We start from the raw sequence: 18375 nt of genomic DNA, 5'->3' as shown, positions 1-18375 counted from the left end.
AGGTTAGGTTTGCAAGGGGAGGTTAAATAGGGCAAAGAAACTGAAATTTTAGGGCGGTAAGCGGCAGCAGCCTTAAGAGACATCTGTGGGCGGCAGTGAGTACTTTGTGTATGGATAGGTTACAGTTACCGACGGACGAGCGGAAGGTGGGCAGCGAGATAACTGGCAGTGCCGGTAGTGAAGTAGAAGGGGAGGAAATTTCCAGAGGGACATGACGGCCAATTGTGCGTGGCCCGGTGTCAAGTAGCGCATCAGGGAGGGGGAAGAATCGGAGAGGAAGAAGCGATCAGGCAATGGAGAGAGCGCCCTGTGCAAGTGAGGGGGAGGATCTCTTGAAGAGCAAAAGGGAAAGCAAAGAGAGTCCAGAGAAAAGCGCGCTAGAGAGTCCCTTTGAAAAAAGCGTACGAACATGTAGGTCACCCCCCCCCCCCCAAATGGAGGGACAGACGGAGAAGGAGGCTATCGGGGTGCTGATAGGCGAGATCAGAGGGTTAAGGGAGGACGTAAGGGGGACTATGGAGCAGATGGAAAGTATGAGGAAGGACCTGGGGGTAAGAGATGAGGAGATGGGGAAAGGAAGTAAAAGAACTGAGGGGAAAAGTAGAAGGATTGCAGAGGGAGTTGGTGTTGGTAAGGAGGGAAAAAGAGGATAACATAAAGGAGACGGAAGAAGATATTAGGATGTGGAAGGAAAGGGCGGAAAAAAAGGCTGGAGCAAGGTATTTGGAAGAAAGTGGAGAACATGATAGAAGAGAAAGTGGGAGAGGGTAGCAATGAAAAGGAGGAGAGAGCAGATAGGGAAAGGATAAGGGCAATGGAGTTGAGAATGGAGAGAAAAGAGAAGGCAAATAGGAGAAATAATATAGTGATAAGAGGATTGAAGCTCAAGAGCTGGCAAGAAAGGGACGGGGTCAAGAGGGTAGAGAGAGGGGTTAATCGTACCACTGTATAAGAAAAGGGATAGGGAGAGGCAGGAAAATTATAGAGGAATTACGCTCATGAATACTGCGTACAAAATATACGCGATGGTGTTAGCAGATAGGCTGCGAAAGGATGTTAAGGGGAAAGGAATATTGCCGGAGACGCAGGCGGGCTTTAGAGAGAGAAGGAGTACTATTGACATTATTTACGTCTTGCAACACGTGCTGGATAGAGAATTAATCAAAAAGGGTGCCAAAGTGTACGCGTTTTTTGTAGATCTAAAGAGCGCGTTCCCGTCAGTGGATAGGGGGAGGTTGTGGGAGGCAATGGAAGAAAGGGGAGTGAAGACGGGCCTGATCGAGAGGGTAAGGGAGGTATAGGAGGAGACGAAAGATAGGGTGAGAGGAGGGGAGGGAATCTCTGAGGAATTCTGGATGGATAGGGGTTTGAGGCAAGGGTGCCCGCTTAGCTCAACGCTTTTTGCAATTTCGATCGCGGATATGGAAAATAAGCTAGCGGCCGGAGTGGTAAGAGGAGTTAGGGTAGGAGGAGTCAGGATATGGTCACTCGCATATGCAGATGACATAGTGCTGTTGGCAAAGAGCGAAGAGGCTTTAAAGGAGATGGTGAAGAGGTTGAGACATTACTTGGACAAGTATAGGTTAGAGTTTAATGCGGACAAGTCGAAGGTTATGGTGTTCAGGAAAGAAGGTGAAGAGATGGGAGAGGGGAGTGGAAGTAGAAGGAAAAAGCGGTACAGGAGGTGAAAGAGTTTGTGTACCTGGGCTTCCTGTTTTGAAGAAATGGGGAAGTGGATGGTCATATAAAAGAGAGAGTGAGAAGGGAAAATGTGGTGATGAGGCAGGTGTGGGGGCTTGGGAAGAAATTGTTCGCAGATGATTTTGAAAGGAGAATGAAATTGTTTGATTCGCTACTGATAAGTGTCTTATTTTACGGAGTGGAGGTGTGGGGTTGGAAGTTAAGTGAGGAAGTAAATACGGTACATGAGAGGTATGTAAAGTGGATACTGGGGTTGGCAAGGAATACGTTGAACTATATTGTCAGGAGGGAGACAGCAATAACGAGTTTAGGGATTATAACAGAGAGTCGAGCGTGTAAATATGAGGAGAAATTTCTGGAAGCGGGGGGAAGTAAATTGATTAGGGAGTGTTAGTGGGAGCAGGAGAACAGACGTAGTGGTGCAAAGATGGAGGTGGAAAGGGAAAGGTATTTTAGAACGAATGGATTGCAGATGGATGAAGTTAGCAGAATGCACGAGGAAGGTAGGAAGGTATATGAGTTTGTTCAAAAGAATGACATGGAGAAGGAGAAGGCAGAAGGAGAGGAGAGAATAAGAGAGTCAAGGTATAACGGAAACTATGTGTGCATTATGCCAAGGGAGAGAGCGCAATATTTATGTAAGAAAGGGGAGCAAGGAAGGCAGGAACTTATAGCGAGAATGAGGTGCGGTTGCATGGAGAATTAGAATAAGTTCTGGCTTTCTAGAGAAAAAACAATGTGTGAATTGTGCGAGAAGGGGGATGCAAAATTGGAGCATTGGTTGTGGGAATGTGAAGAGGGGGAAAGGAGGGGGATAAGCATGGAAGTATTGTTGAATAAAAGGGGTGACAAAAGGGTAGCAGCATGGATGAAGGAGGTGTTGGTAAGATAGAGAAGAAGAGAAGGAAGGCGGAAGAGGAATGGAGAAGGAAAGACTGAAAATAGGAGAGGAGGTAGATGTAAGAGAAATGTAAATATTGTAAATAGTAGTTAAGTATTATGTGTTAGTCGCGGAGACTGAGGCTATTAATGCGAGGCATAGCGACAAAAGAGCGAAATGCGTGCGAGGCGAGGCGCAGCGAGGAAGGTTAGGCTATAGGAGCGAGCGGATTAGTTATTAGGTGTGGATGGATAGTACTTTGTCAAACGTAGTCGTAAGAAAATTCTGTAAAAAAATGGAAGTGTAAGCAAGTCAATTTTTTAAGGCCAGCAGGCCGAAAAATAAACGTTTATCTATCTATAGTAACGCTACAAAGCCATGCTTTCAAATGTGTTTGTGTGACAACCAGATGAGCCATCTGTGTCACTGCTGTGTGTCGATTATGACTGAAGAATCAGAAACACGCTCCCACTACAATCGATTCGAGTAGAACGTGGCTCGACTCCTGTGGACTCTTTTCAAACCAGATCTGATGTTATGTCAAATTTCCTAACTGCAGACAACGTTCCTTGGTTGTTGAGCAGATTGTAATGTGCCTACCAGAAGCGTTTTCTTCTAATTATGTCTCAACACAGCGAAGCACGGCCAGAACCTTTGTCTGAAAAACGGTGGCATGCCTTCCAAGTAGGATTCCTATCCTCCTCCTTACCACGTTGTCGTAATTTTCTGCTAATGATCCTCCAGCTCCTTTAGCACCATCTATATACCAGATTTCCCATTGAAGGGATGAGTTACCTTTTGCTTTCCACATATCCCTGATAGGGAAGCAAATGCGCAAAGTCCTGGTGAAGTTGAAACGTTTTGATATTTTATCTTTCCTGAATTCTAGAATTGGCAGTGTTACCCGTGGTAACCAGACCAGAGCTTGGTAAAAAAACCCACTGCAAATCAGACTCCTCTGCACATCCAAAATGTCGTGACAACATTCCTGCATTGGGTCTCGAGATACTTTCAAGTTAAAATAACCAGGCTAGTATTTTCCGGATTTACTGAGAGCCATAAGCTTTCACGCTATACCTCTATGATGCGCAGTCCCGACCTTTTAAAACTCATCAGCGTTTCCAGATGAATCCCCCCTCTGCTTTCAAGTCCCCTCTGGCGCAGCATGCTTCCTATCCAGCTTACCAGCTGGATCGGCATGCCATACCTTGAAGCCTCTCGACAGGTGACTTTTGAAGGGGTATTTCTGCACATGTTTGACGGCAATGCTTTCCTTAAATAGTTACGTCAGTGGACAGCAGAAGAAATCCATGCCCTTTTGTAAGAGCACTGGATAGACCCCATCCGCCCGTGGTGATTTAAAAGGGCAAAAAGACCCTGCGGCCTTTTCATTCTTTTTTATATCAACGATCTTGGTGGCGAAATTCTAGTCGGTCTTCTCCCTCTCTTGGCCAAAGCCTTGCACATGTCAGTCGGTTTGAGCTCGTTGAAAACCCGGGAAGTGCACTTTCATCAGATGATTTATCGTTTCTTCTTCGTCATCGCAAAACTCACCATTATCGATCCTGATGAACCAGAGACAATATTCCGATTTTTGTCAGAATCTTGTGGAGATTTGCTGTGCCTGGAATATTTTTCGATTCCTTGCAGAGGATTCAGCTCTATTTGTCCTCTTGCAAAACGCTCTAGTCTTTTTACGGAGCTTTTCCAGGTGGGTGGACCAGCATTCTGCTGCTTTCCTAGATTGATCTGTACTTTTAAGGTAATCGTTCTGATATAATGTATTCAGGGTCCTTCGCAGAAGATCCCCGAAGAAGATCCCTCATCTGTGGTACTGTACCTTGTGAGGACTTTTTCAAGCCCTCTCTGAGTTCCTTTCTATATGATTCGCAAAATATATTTCTGGTGTTTCTCATTTTTGAAACCGCCGGTTTTTCTAGAGCTAACTGGAACAATATATATTTATGGTCTGAGAGAGACGTCTCATCGGAAACGCTCTGGACTACTATCATGCGCCTCAATTCTTCTGAGCATAGAGCCAAATTGAGAACCTCAATCTAGCTTTTAATCTGGAATGTTGAAGTATCACAATAATTTGGAATCTTCAGCTCAGTGCCCGCTAGGTATTCGCTTCAATCTCTTCGTCTGCTGTTAATGTTTGCGCAGCGCCATACTGTATGATGAGACTTTGTGTCACAGCCGAACAGTAGATGAATCGTGTTCTCCTGGCAGTGCTGAATTAGGGTCTCTTATATATGAAGCTGACCCTCCCAAATCTGTTTAGAATTGCGAAGGCGCCTTTACTGTGGTGCAAATTAATCTGCATTATGGATATTTCCATCTAAGCCGTTGATAGGCTAATTCAGCGAGTTCCTGTATGCTTCTGGCCGTTCTTCTCTTGTCCGTCGAACGTTCCTGAGAAGTTGCTCCAGCAGATGATGTTTCTGCAGTCATGGCCCACTTTATGGTGCTTTAGCAGCTGTTTGAAAGCTGCGTTAAGCGGGTTTTTCTTCTCTGTGTGCCGCTACGGTTCCTCTTCCTTACGGAGAGCCCTGTTAACTGTTCTTCTGCACCGCGGCAACAAGATTGTTGTCATCGGCGTTAGAAGTCCCGGATCGGAGCCCCCATTCTTTTTATTAGTTTTTAATGGTTCAACCATTTTGGTGCCATTCTGCCCTTGACACTACGATGACCTCATGGCTTGGGAGCATGAGAACTCGTGCCCCCGATATTCCAGGAGGCTTTGCTATTACCACATGGAAGGATCGCTTCTTAATTCCGGTTACAAAAACCGAAGTCCGTCACAACCTCAGAGCAGCTACACCTCAAGATGCAGTACCTCTAGTTCACCAATGTCAGATCTATAGTCCGATGCGACCCTCAAGGCGCTTCCTAGGGCTTGATTTTTAGTCCATGTCTTGCAAATGACATCTTATCTGCTGCAATTGTGAATTGTTTGATTTCATATTTTAATCATATAATCTGAAGGGATAAATACAACATGATGCATTTTATGTGCCTGGGAAGGAGAAAACCGCCACCGTGAATGTACCCATGGTGAATCGATAGCGCCGATATTCGGTTTACCACGGATACACTCACGGTGGCGGTTTGCTCCTTCCCAGGCTTATAAAATGCACCATACTTTCAATTAATTAAAAAAAACAACTCCATTTTTTGAAAAATCCCTCGATGAGGGATCATATTTAGTTCTTTATATTTATGAGTTAAAATATCCCAGTGGGCAAAAAACTGTGAAAATCCCGAGAACCTAAGACGTCCAAAAGTCATGGACGTTCTTAGGACATCTTTCATACTGACATTAGATTTTTAAGAACATTCCTAGGATGTCCAAAAGACATGTTACAAAAGACGTCTGAGGATTGATCCAAAGACGTCTCTAGGACATCCCTAATTTTCTTCCCACTGGGATGACATCAAACAATTCATAATAGTAGGAGAAAAGTTATCATTTGTAATACATGGACGAAAAATCAAGTCCTAGGAAGCGCCTTAAGCTCTCCCACCAGCTACAAGGTTCCGCGATCCCTCAGGAGATATTTTTTAAATATCGATGTCTATTCCATTTTTGTTTAAAATTTGATATTTTCTCGTTGAAAAATCAACTAAATGGGGGAATATCCATGTATTTTGTTAAAAAATCTTCTTTTTTGTTAGCAAATTATACCTTTGGTTCAAAGTGCTACTGTTTGATTAAAAAATAATCTGTTTTGGCTAAGAATTCATCTATTTAGTTGAAAAATCAACTTTTTTTGTTAGAGTTGAACAATTTTTATTTCAAATTAAAATTATTTTAGACAAGATTCATATACCTGCTTTGTTGAAAATTAAACTTTTTGGGAGAAAAATTAATATTGGTTGTTAAAAATTTAACGGGTTTTCAGGATTTAATTATTAATTAGGGTTATTTATGAAAAAATTAATTATGAAAACTTATGTTTTATGATAGATAAGTCATCTTTCTTGGTTAAAAATAAACTTTGCTGTTTCAAAATTCAACCATTTGATTGAAAATGCATTTTTGTAGGTTCAAGATTCAACTATGTGGTTAAAAATTCTACTAATTTGTTAAAAATTCAACGGCTTTGTTGAGCAGTCGTCTCTTTGGATTGAAAATTCATCCTTTATAGTCGAAAAGTCATCCTTTTTTGTTTGAAAACTCAACTATTTCGTTCAAAGTGCAATACATTTAGATTTGAAATCGAAAGAATTTCAAGAGTTTCATATTGATTTCAATATAGTATCTATATTAATTTGATTTAAAAAATTATTTCCCTATTTTAATAAAAATCACCGTGTGTTCCCAGTTTTTGAGACCATTTTTGCTTCTAAAGTGTGATATTTTAATATTTGTAATTTTTTTTTATTAAGTCAAAAATAATCCAAACGAGTGTAAAGTAGTTTATGGACGACCCTTAAATAAAAATGAGAAAATTTTCAATTGCAATTTTCTTTCAGGGAAGTCAGAAAAAAGTAAACGAAAGGAACATATTATGTGGAAGAATGTTGTTTAAAATTCTCGATAAATTGTGGAACACTTATTGTCGTTCTGTATCAAATGAGAATGCAGATTCTGCTATAAAATTGCTTGTACAAATGTACAGGTACGGTAAATTTAAGTAGTTTAGAAAATAAAAAATTAATATTTAAAAAATATTAACAATGTAATGTTATCATTCAATATTTCAGGTACTCTCCTCCTTGCTTGATTGCAACAAAAGTCGATCCAGTAATCATTAAATTCATTGATACTAATATTTCAATTGAATTAGAGAATTTTTTGAATACAATTTTTCGAAGCGAACATTTTTTTAAGGTTTGAGAATTATAGTTTTGAAAATAATTGATTCGAATAGTTTTGAAAAGATTTTTTTACAGGCATTATTTGAATTTGGAAAAAGGGAAGACGCTGACCCTGTAGGTTTTCATTTATTTACTCTAAACCTATTGAGAAAATTATTAAAATTGCCGTACGAAATTCAAAAAACTTGGATAGTTGGCGAGCTTTCAATACTTGACGTCGCTCTTGCTAATATCGATCTCTGTGAGTTGTAGAAAAAAATGTTATCAGAAGAGTTATTTACTATTTAAAAGAATCGTTACATTAAATAAAAACTGTATCTGAAATAGCAGGCCTCACAGACCCCTTCTAGAAAATTATCGAGACAGGCATGCGTCTTTTTCCGCCCTAATCGGGTGCTAGCTGCCCCGTCATCTCCAACAAATTTCCGAAGTATTGCACCCAAATATCATCTTGCACATTTCCAAAAATAGCCAGGATGTTTTACAGTACCAGATAAATGAACTCTAAAAAGAACGCATTTGGTTTCCTCAACATCTGGTTAGTGTTTTCGGGCCCTACTCGGGTACTGTCTAGCATATCAGAACCACAATTTTCTACGTTTTTAATCAACACATTTTTTGCATATTTCCAAAAATATCCTGGGTTTTTAAAAGCATTCAATAAAAAATAAAAATTGTATATTAAAAAAAAATAATTTTGTTCTCATCATCTGGCCAGTCTTTGCGATCATTTTTAACGTCGAACATTTGACTTCCACTCAGCCCCATAATAGTATCTTGACAGTACCATATTGGCAATCACGACGACCTATCCTGGCCCCAAATAGTTCCCCGATAATAATTCTATACGGGCCTGTCCCTATATCCCCTATTGTATCCTATATTTATTTGAAGCTGAAAACGGTAAAATTCAACTATTTTGTTGAAAATCCGCCTTTTCGATAGAAAATTCATCCTTTTACATTAAAAATTCATCCTTTGGCAGAAAAAAAATATAATCTGATTGAAGCTTAATTCTTTCTTATTCAAAATTCAATCATTTGGTTAAAAATAGTGAAAAACTGTTAAAAAATTGTTTATCATAAATTCAATTGTTTTGTTGAAAATCGTCTTCTTGGATAGAAAATTCATCTTTTCGAATCTAAAATTCAGTGTTTAGCTGAAAAATAATGTTTTTTGGTTGAAAGTTAATTGTTTATAAATGAAATATTAACTAATTTGTAAACCATTTTTTTTTACATTTATGATTTTATTCAGAAATCCACCTCTTTGGCTACAAGTATAACTATTTTATTCAAAAGTCATTTAGGCTGAAAATTAATATTTTTGATTGGAAATTTAACTGGTCTATTTTTCGTTCAAAATTGATCCCTTTTATTTAAAAATTAATGCTTTTTTTTAAATAAATTTTTTTTAACAGTTCAACTATTTTGCTTACAGATGAATCACTTTTTTAAATTTATTGTTTTCTTTAAAATCCATGTATTTGATTGAATATATATTTATTTTGTTGAAAATTCTTTTTTTTAATGAATTTTTTAATTTAAATTTTCAACTGTTTCATTTTTTGTTGAAAATTGAAACTTTTTACTTGGAAATTCAACATTTGGTAGGAAATTCGTCTTTTTGGGTAGAATTCACATTCTTGTGTTGAAAGCTCAAGTTTTTTGGAAGAACATTCTACTCTTTTGTTGAAAATTCATCTTTTTTGTTCAAATTACGTCTTTGGATTAAAATTAAATTATTTTGTTGAAAATGCAATATGTTTCGACATTTTTTACTTGAAATCTTAGAAATATGTTATCTAAATTCATTTTAAATTAAAGAAATGATTCCCCTATTATTACTACATCTTCGTGTTGAGAGTATTTTGGTTTGTGAAATCTGGTCTTTTCAAATTTTGACCGATTTTTTATTGAAAGTAGATAAACTCATAAATGATAATTTTCAAATTATTCTAACTAAAAAAATAATATTATAAAATAGAAAAAGGACTACTTATACCTATGAAAAATCCACTTCCTTTAATAACTTTTTAATCATATCCCATATATAAAGGGTATCCTTCCAGCATCAAAAAGTACCCTTCATGCTTGCAAAAAAGTACCCACTGTTTCCTTTTTTTTCTAACTTATATGAACTGTGAGGCCTGAAATAGGATCTATTTATTGATTCAGTATACCTATTTTTTATATCTGATTGATCGATTTAAGGATTTTTTTTTCAAAAGTGCAACTAGAAATTTGTTTGGGAAAACTACAACTCCAAGTACCTCGAAATCTGGGAGAGGCACCAAAATCGATGACAATTTACGAAGAAACTTTACTCATGATTTGGGGTTTAATTTGTCAAGTTCCTGCTGCGGATTTTGGTGCAATTGAGCAACTATTAGTGAAGCATTTGATGAGTGGAAAATTCTGGACTTCTCTTCTAACAACTGATATTTGGTGCATGATTGGCAGGTAAGATTTGATCTATTCAAAAATAAAATTTTAAAAAATTTTAATGAATAAGTGTCTGTGCATAAATTATATGGAAGGTTTTTTTCTGAAATTCTTTTCTTCGTTTTTACAAAAAAATGTAATAGTTGATGTTTTAACTAAGAAAAGATTTTTATTTTAAACCAAAAACAGTTGAATCAAATCAAAAAGGCAAATTTTCAATAAAATAGTTGAAACCTCACCAAAAATAGATTGGTTATGAACCAAAGAGTTTTATTTTACGCCCAAAAAGATGGAATTTCTACCAATAGAGATGCATTTTCAAATAGATAAGACAAATTCTGAAAAAAACACATTAATTTTTAACCAAATAGTTGAATTTTGAACGAAGAAGATAAATTTTTTATCATAAAAGAAGAAGTTGTAACAAAATACATCAATTATTCTTAAAAGAATAATTGAGTTTTTAATCAAAAAGATCAATTTTTCACAAATTATTTGAATTTTCAAAAAGTGAATTAAAAGTTGTTTTTAATGAATTTTCCACAAAAATATCAAATTTCTATCAAAAGAGATCAATTTAAATATCGAAGTGTCGAATTTCTTAGAAGAGTTGAATTTTCAAACAAAAATGGATTAGTGGATTTTTCATTTAAAAAAAGTAATAAAAAATATTTAATTATTTTTCCAAATTTATAATTTAAAATAGCTGATTTAAACCAAAAAAGACAGATTCTCAATAAAATACATACATTTTGAAAATAATTACATTTTTAACCAAAAAATTACTTTCTACCAACCAATTAGTTAATCTTTCAACCAAGAGCAATAATTTTATACCAAAATAGTAGAATTTTTTTCAAAATACATGAATTTTCAACTAAATAGTGGATTTTTCGAGCCAAAAATACGCATCTTCAACTCAGCAGTTAAATTTTCAATCCAAAAATATGATTTTCTACCAAAAAATTCAATTTTTTTCAAAAAAGGCTAACTTTCAACCGAAATAGATTCACTTTCAACCCGAAAAATGCGCTGGTCCAGAAAGAAAAAAATTTCAATCAAATTATTTAATCTTCGAGACAAAAGGACGAATTTTCAACAAAGTACTTAAATCTGCGACAAAAAAAGATTAATTTTCAATCAAACACTTGCATTTTATAACAAAAAAAGTTGATTTTTTATCAAAAAAGATTAATTTTCAAAAAATTGCATAAATTTTCAACCAAGAGAATTAATTTTCTACCAAACCATTTTCTTTTCTACAAAATAAATGAAATTTTTTACTAAATAGTTGAATTTTCAAACCGAAAATACAAATTTTCCACTATATATGTAAATTTTCAACCCGAGAATGTGAATGAGAAGGTGAATTAGTTAAATTACAAGTAATACTGTTACGATTATTATTAATAAAGTTACATAAAATATTTTAAAATTTAATGTACTAGATACTGCAGTAAGAACTAGATTGTGTCTATCCCCTCAAAAAAAAAAAAAAAAATAGTCAAAGCAGGAGCTGAGCGCCAACAAGTCAGGGTTTCGTAGCTTTATGTGCTTATATTGCGTATTAGTCAGTTTTGTGCCCTATGTCCATTTTGGTTCTTACGGCGGACCGACAGATGGACGTATACTCGAGCAAAACTATAAGCATTTCTATCTGATGCTACGAAACCCTAAAAGCTGCGTAATTAATGCACGGCCCATAACTTGTTATCAAATAATTTGTTTACAGAGTAGGTTCTTCGCAACTGTGTTACGACCACCTAAAATATTTCCTGATGGTTCATGAGAAACTCTCAGAACGAGAAAACAGTTTGGAAGTTTTCATTCTTTCTTTCCTAATAAGTAGACTCTACAAATTGCTTTCTGACAATAAAAAGGTTTTATTAGTAGAAGACATTAAAAGTAAAGATCCCGATTTTTGGTATCCTCTTTCCGGAGTGTTGACACAAAAGGGAAAATCTGTTTTACGAAACCGGATAGCAAACGATGTGGATATCAAACAAGCTTACCAGAATCTTAATGATAAACCTTCTGTAAAATATTTTACCACACTTGTAAGTAAATTAGATTTTTAATTCATGAATCAGAAGCATAGTAAAGCCACCGTGAGGTTAGCTAATGAACGCAGCTCGACTCTCAAATGCGGAGAACCTCGTTTAGACCAGTGGCAAGCGTGCGCCGACACTCCGAGCACGCACGTTGCTGCACATCTCCCTATGTACCCGGCCGACGCGTGCTTGCGTAGCGGCATGCTCGGCGGGTTCCCCACATGTCGGAGCCGACCTGCGTTCTTGAGTTAACAGCACAGTGGATCTAATCCGTTCCCTGTTCGTCAATTATCATCTATTTCGATATTATTTACACATTTCTTTTTCCAGACTTCAATGTTGAAAATGTTGGGAATTTATTTCGAGGAACAAGACAAGGAAACTATGGAAACTCTCAGCAATATTTGGAATTCTGTAGCTCAAGTGATTGAAGACTGTGAAGGAATTTATTTAATTATTGTTTCAGAATTAATGATGGCATTGTTTCATTGTGAAGTTCCTTCTAAAGAAACCTTCCATGATGGGACATTATCTTCGGTATTCACTATATTCTAGATTACAGGGATCATAATCCGTGCCCTTTTTAACTTAATCCCATTTTTTCCCTTCTCCTCCTTCTTCTCGCTTAAATTGAACAATTCTCTATAATACCTAAAATCAAGAATTTTGAACTAATTTTTCCCTTTTCCTTCTTTTTACATGGCTTCGAATCATTTCTTAAGAATAATAAACGGAAATTCGAGACATTAGGAAACAAAAAGCTTTGACAATATTTCCTGAATATATTATTTTCAACCAAGAATATTAATTTTTCAGCAAAACAGACGCATTTTCAGTAGAGAATTGCTTATTGCGTAATAAAAGTTTTAACCAAGTAATTGATATTTTAACCAACCAAGATTTCATATTCAAATCCTAAATGCCAAAACAGTTTCATTCAATCAAGAAAGAGGAATTTTTTACAAAATAGTTGATTTTTAAAACAAAAACCGATTGTTTGCCTAACAATGAAAAAACTGTCAACGAAATTGATGAATTGTCAAGTCAAAGAGAGATGAATTTTCTACAAAACAGATGAATCTTCTGCAAAAAATACGAATTTTCCAAAAAAGTTAATTTTCATCGAATTAGTTCAACTACACTAAACAGTGTCTTTCAGTCACCCCGTTCGCAGCCTTCCTGGAACTACTGGCTCATGCAGTTCCTCAGGGAATTTTTTTTTTTAATTTAACTATCTATTAGATTGAAAATTCATCCTTCTTGTATTTCTTTTTTTTTTTTGGTTTCTTTTTTGGTCGAAAATTCAGCAATTTTGTTGAAAATGCTCTCAGTCAGGGGCGTATGAACCTTTTCCGGTGGACTTTACTGTGGGGTAACAAATATTTCGAAATTTGTTTTTTTAATGTGGTGACAAGGGTAAACTAAATATTAAACGGAAATGGGTTTCCTTCTTATGTATTTAAAAAATTGCGGGCTGTTGAGCATCTCGTTTAAGAAAGAGCTTTCTCTTAATTAATCGGTCCAGATACTGAATCACGTCTGTCACTTGCTTGCTTAAACCATTCGAAAACAGGAGTAGCTAAAAAAAACCATGTCTATTTTTACAAAAACACCGCACTCCACATTTCAAGTGAGAAAACACGCACTTTCGCGTAATTGCATATAACACATGCGACACAATTTCATAACCAGACGTACGGAAAAGTTATTTTACAGAAAATCATTTACTTTTATGAATGTTAAATTAACTGTCCACGAAGAACACAGATTTCACCATTCTCACGTCAACACTTGACAGTTTGACATGATAAAACACTACAGTGAGATTCTGATTCTGAAGTCGGTCGAACCTCTCTTTCAACCATATGAGATAGACGGAGACGATCCTATTTTGTTACAATGACAGATCTTTTCGTTTCGTAAATACGTCTTTGAAAATCCTGATACTTCTTCTTTGTCTTCTTTGTCGAATCGTAGAGCATGTTGGTAGCTACGACAGCGCCACCAATTTAGAGAGAACTTTTAGGTCGACGCAAGGCGAGCTCGCCATCGTGCTTATTCGCGTGTGCCTCCCGCTTTGAGTGAACTTTCAGAACGTCATGACGCAAGGTTTGACTGTATTTCGACTAGAAGTCTTAGAAATTCAAAAAGTTTATTCCCCTATATTCCCACAAAATCACCCTTTTTCCCTATTTTAAGAACATTTTAGACTGTGAAGTCCGAACTTCAACAAATGATATTGGTACTTGCAGATTCTGAAGTCCATAACATCGTTGGTACCGTACGCACCTCCGTTTGTCAGAGTGAAATTGCTATATTGGTTGCAAAATCTAGCTCTACAAACCATCGATGGATCAAGTTTTGCACCCCCAATATCTGAACTTTATGCTCAACTTCTGGAAGACAAAACTCCGTGGGTTCGCCAGGAAGCCTTTGAAAGTTTCGATTACTTTACTCGTAACAGTGATAACGAAGAGCTTGTAGAGCGAGTGGTCAAAGTTATTGTTGGCAAGCCCACGTTGTCGGATTCTATTACAGCTTATATAGCAAGTACTCCTTATTATAAACTTTCTGGATTCCCCAACAATGATGCATTCTTCCGACAATTAATCGGCAGTCCTCGCGCATCTCGTCCACAGCACACTTGTTACGAAGTGAATGAGAGAGAAGAAAAATTGCTCAAATTGGAAGAAGCTTCACCGAAGTCAAGTTCAAGGCTAGATCAAAAAATTGGGAGAGTCTGTGATGAGCTGGAAGAGATCGCAAAATGCAGAAATGAAATAAGTCCCGAATTTTTGGATAGGCTAAGGATAGCGATGTTAAAGATTTTCGATCAGCATCAATAGTTATTTAGAAATTTTTTGTAATTCATTTATAATTTGCGATATTACTATTCAGTGAATTTTTTTATGGAATTTGTAGGTGTGAACTTTGCTGTTATAATTGTATAATTTTGCTGTGAATTAAATTCAAAGGATATTCATAATAAAATTCTGAGTTTTTTTCGTTTTCAAGCTTTCGTAGCCCCAGCCGGAACCCTTAAAATTTTATTTGGGTGTCCGCGCGTCATAGGGAAAATGAGAGGAAATAATGGGAGGTAGAGTAGGGAGAATAAGGAGAAATCATGGAAGGGAGCAATGATACAAGGGAAATAGGGGAAATAAGGTGAGGATAATTAAAGGAAGTGAGTGTTAGCTGGGGAATCAGGATATAATGAGGATCGGGGAAGTAAGAAATTGAGGCGTAGGGGTGTAATGGCACATAAGAAGAAGGTCAATATGGGAAATGTGGGGAAATTAAAAGTGTGCAAGTAACGAAAAAGCGGTGGAAATTAGGGGAGGGTAATTAAAGCAAGTGAAGGGAAATTAGGAAGGTTACGTGGAGGATTATATTTTAATTTAGGCAGGAAAGTGAGGGATGGGATAGTAGGGTAGTGTGGACAAATTATTAAGGTAGTTCGGATAATAAGGGTGAGTGAGGTGAGGGGGAACTAGGGAAGGAAGAAATTGGGCAAGGATGGGATAGCGAAGGGTGAAAGGAGAGGATATTATATGAGGGGAAATATAGAAGAATGTATTGGAAGTGAGGGAGGGTAGTAAAGTGACGGATAGTAGGTTAGATCGGTTGAATAGGTGAAGTGAGGTAAAGGTAAATTAGAGAAGAGAGAATTAGAGGAAAGGTGGAGAAGCAAGGAATGAAATGAGGGGAGCAAGAGTAGGGTAAATGAGGGGAGAGGAAGTGATGAAGTGAGTGGAAAGGAGTTGGAGGAACAAGGGGAGGGTAAGTAAAGGAAATTAGGGGAAATTAATGAGTGGGAGTAGGAGAATATATTGGAAGTGAGCAAGGCTACTAAGGGAAATTTATGGAGAGGGATATTATGGGTAGTCCGAGAGATTAAAAAAAAGAGAGAATTAGCTGGTGAAGTGAGGTGACAACCGAAGTATAGGAAGAAGAATTAAGAGAAGGGTGTGGAAACGAGTAGAGGGGTAGGGTGGGAAGTAGCCCAAGCAAGGCGAAGTAATGAATGGAAAGTAGGGGAAGTGATCAAAATTAGGTAAATGGAAATATTTAGAGGGGCAGAGGGAAAGGAAAGTAGGGGAAATGACATGAAATGAATAGTGGGAATTAGGGGAAGCAACTAAAAATGAAAGAAAGGGAAGTAAAGGTAAGTGAGAAGAGATAAAGTTGGGGAAGTGATAGGAAATGAGAGGAGGAACATTAGGAGAGAGTAATTAGATAAATGAAATTCGGAGGAAATGAAGGAAGGATAAAAGGCAATGTGATGAAAAATGTGTGGAAGTGATGTGTGGGGAAGTGGGGGAATGGAAAATAGGGGAAATAATGTGAAATTATGAGAGAGAAAGAGGAAGAGAATGAAGAGAGGAGAATCAGTTAAAGTGAAGGGAAAAGAGGTAAGGGTAAATTAGTGAAGAACAGTTGTGTAATGTGGGAGAAATAAGGGGAGGGTAAGTATGGAAAGTGTGGGTCAGTGAGGGGAACTAGGAGAATTTATCGAAAGTTAAGGTGAGTATGGGAAGGGGATTATTAACTGGGACAGCTAGGAGAGGGGGGTGTTTGAACGATTTAATTATTTAATTAGTTTTATGTTTTATTTAATTGCCAATACTGTTCATTTTAATATTCGAAGCATTCTAGAAGTTGAATAAGTTTAATTTCAATGTCATACAAATTAAATAAATTCAAATTCAAAGCCTTTAGATTCAATTATTTTTAATTTTAAGTGCTAAAATTAGTTTTTTTTTAATATTGTACTTTGGGAATGTGTGCAATTAAAGAAAATATGATACGCATGTTTAAATTTCTCCTATGCTTAATTTCTTCTGCAAAATTCTCCTGGTATTTCCAGATTCACATTCCTGATGATATTTATGTCGAGTACAGGAGTACAGCCAGGAAAAAACGAACGAGCGAGAACATGTTTCATGTGTTCAGCGATTTATTTTAAATTTTGGATAAATGTGAGTGAAAATTTGATAATAATAACCATAATAGCTTGATAGTCAATGATTTCATATCTCTGGAAAGAGATATTAAAAAAAGGAGCAGTGCACACTTGAAAAACGTAAATTTTTTTATCTGGAAAATGCCTAATATTACCTAATTGTTATCTAATTATTTTCAGTAATACAGGAATATAATAAACATTTGTTTTATAAACCAAATAAAATTGACTTTGAAAGTTTTCTAACCTTCAAAATAGAAATAATTTAATTGAAAATCAAATAGTTACTACATTTTTAAAAATTAGGCTTGTATCATTTATAAATCAAGACGTTCAAAATTTGATTATTTTAAATTAAAAAAATGTTAATCAGAAGATTTCAAAGTTGAAAAATTTCAGGCGAGACTTTTGAAAATTTGACAATTTTATTCGAAAGGAGTTGAAATGATATAATTTCTGGTTAAATTCATTCAAAATTTATCCATTTTATTTTGAATTAAAGAATCTCGAAATTGAATGATTTCAGATAAAAATTTTGAAAATTTTACAATTTCCTAAAGTTCAAAATTACGTATTTTCAGAGTAGAATTATAAAAATGGGATAATGTTTAATTCACATGAATTTAAGTTGTATTATTTCTAATAAAACAGTTCAAAATTAAAATTTTTTTAAAATGATTGATATTCTAAAACCTTCATCTAAAAATCTAGACATTTTGAAATATAACATTAAAAATTTTGTTAAAACAATTGAAAAACAAGATCATTAATATACTTTATTTCAATGTTTGACATTTTACAATTTAAAGCCTTTCAATTCAAAATTGTTTTTTTTATAAGTTGAGTTTGAATAATTCAATATATAAGTATATTCTTAAATAAAAACAGTTTAAATTTTAATGCCTTGTTCTAAAATATTGACTTAAATTTGAGAAATTGTCTCCAATGTTAAAAAAAAGAAGTTTTTCATTTTTATTATTCAAACTAATCATCGGGAAAAAATATAACTAGAAAAAAGTTTCGTCTTAGAATTTTATACAAAGCTATATTTAAAAAAAATCAACATTAGTTGGTTATGAAAGGTTAGGAAAGGTTCTTCAATTGGGCAATTGAAGCATCTCGAATATGCGAACCCACCCGGTAATGAGCGTTGAATTCAGAAAAATTAAGAATTTGTGTTCCTATGAATATGCAATTTTTCCTCCGTCTAAAAATGCCCCAAAGGCAACAGCAAAAGTGCAATTCCTATTCCTCTCAATCGACTTAGTAAAATTTAACGACTGAATTTATTTAACCTATTTTTCATTATTAAATCTTTTTATAGCTTATAAATTCGAAAAATATTCAAATTTATCATTATTTATATTTTAATAATTTATTTAAACGCCTTAAAAAATGGATCAAAGAAATCTATTTAAATTTGTGAATCGTGTGAATTAAAATAATTTTAACTCTGGAGAGGCGGACTTGAATTGATTAAAATAAAATTTTCAAAACTTTTACTTAAAATGA

The 18375-nt window shown here is 35.6% G+C and overlaps 1 protein-coding gene across 1 annotated transcript in view; it reads left to right on the top strand.

Moving 5' to 3' along the window:
- LOC117177501 (uncharacterized protein C1orf112-like) overlaps window positions 1-14887 on the top strand; it is a 102185-nt gene extending 87298 nt beyond the window's left edge. The window contains exons 8-14 of the mRNA XM_033368243.1: window positions 7061-7206; window positions 7292-7418; window positions 7481-7646; window positions 9636-9867; window positions 11582-11906; window positions 12231-12437; window positions 14153-14887. Of these exons, the coding sequence (XP_033224134.1) occupies window positions 7061-7206; window positions 7292-7418; window positions 7481-7646; window positions 9636-9867; window positions 11582-11906; window positions 12231-12437; window positions 14153-14746 (1797 nt within the window). The 3' untranslated portion in view covers window positions 14747-14887. The remainder of the gene's footprint in view (window positions 1-7060; window positions 7207-7291; window positions 7419-7480; window positions 7647-9635; window positions 9868-11581; window positions 11907-12230; window positions 12438-14152) is intronic.
- Window positions 14888-18375: the final 3488 nt, after the last annotated feature.

Source organism: Belonocnema kinseyi, chromosome 7 (assembly GCF_010883055.1).
Source record: "Belonocnema kinseyi isolate 2016_QV_RU_SX_M_011 chromosome 7, B_treatae_v1, whole genome shotgun sequence".
Lineage (NCBI taxonomy): Eukaryota > Metazoa > Arthropoda > Insecta > Hymenoptera > Cynipidae > Belonocnema > Belonocnema kinseyi.
Note: the sequence above shows the minus strand (reverse complement) of the source record. Positions and strands in the feature narration are given on the sequence as shown.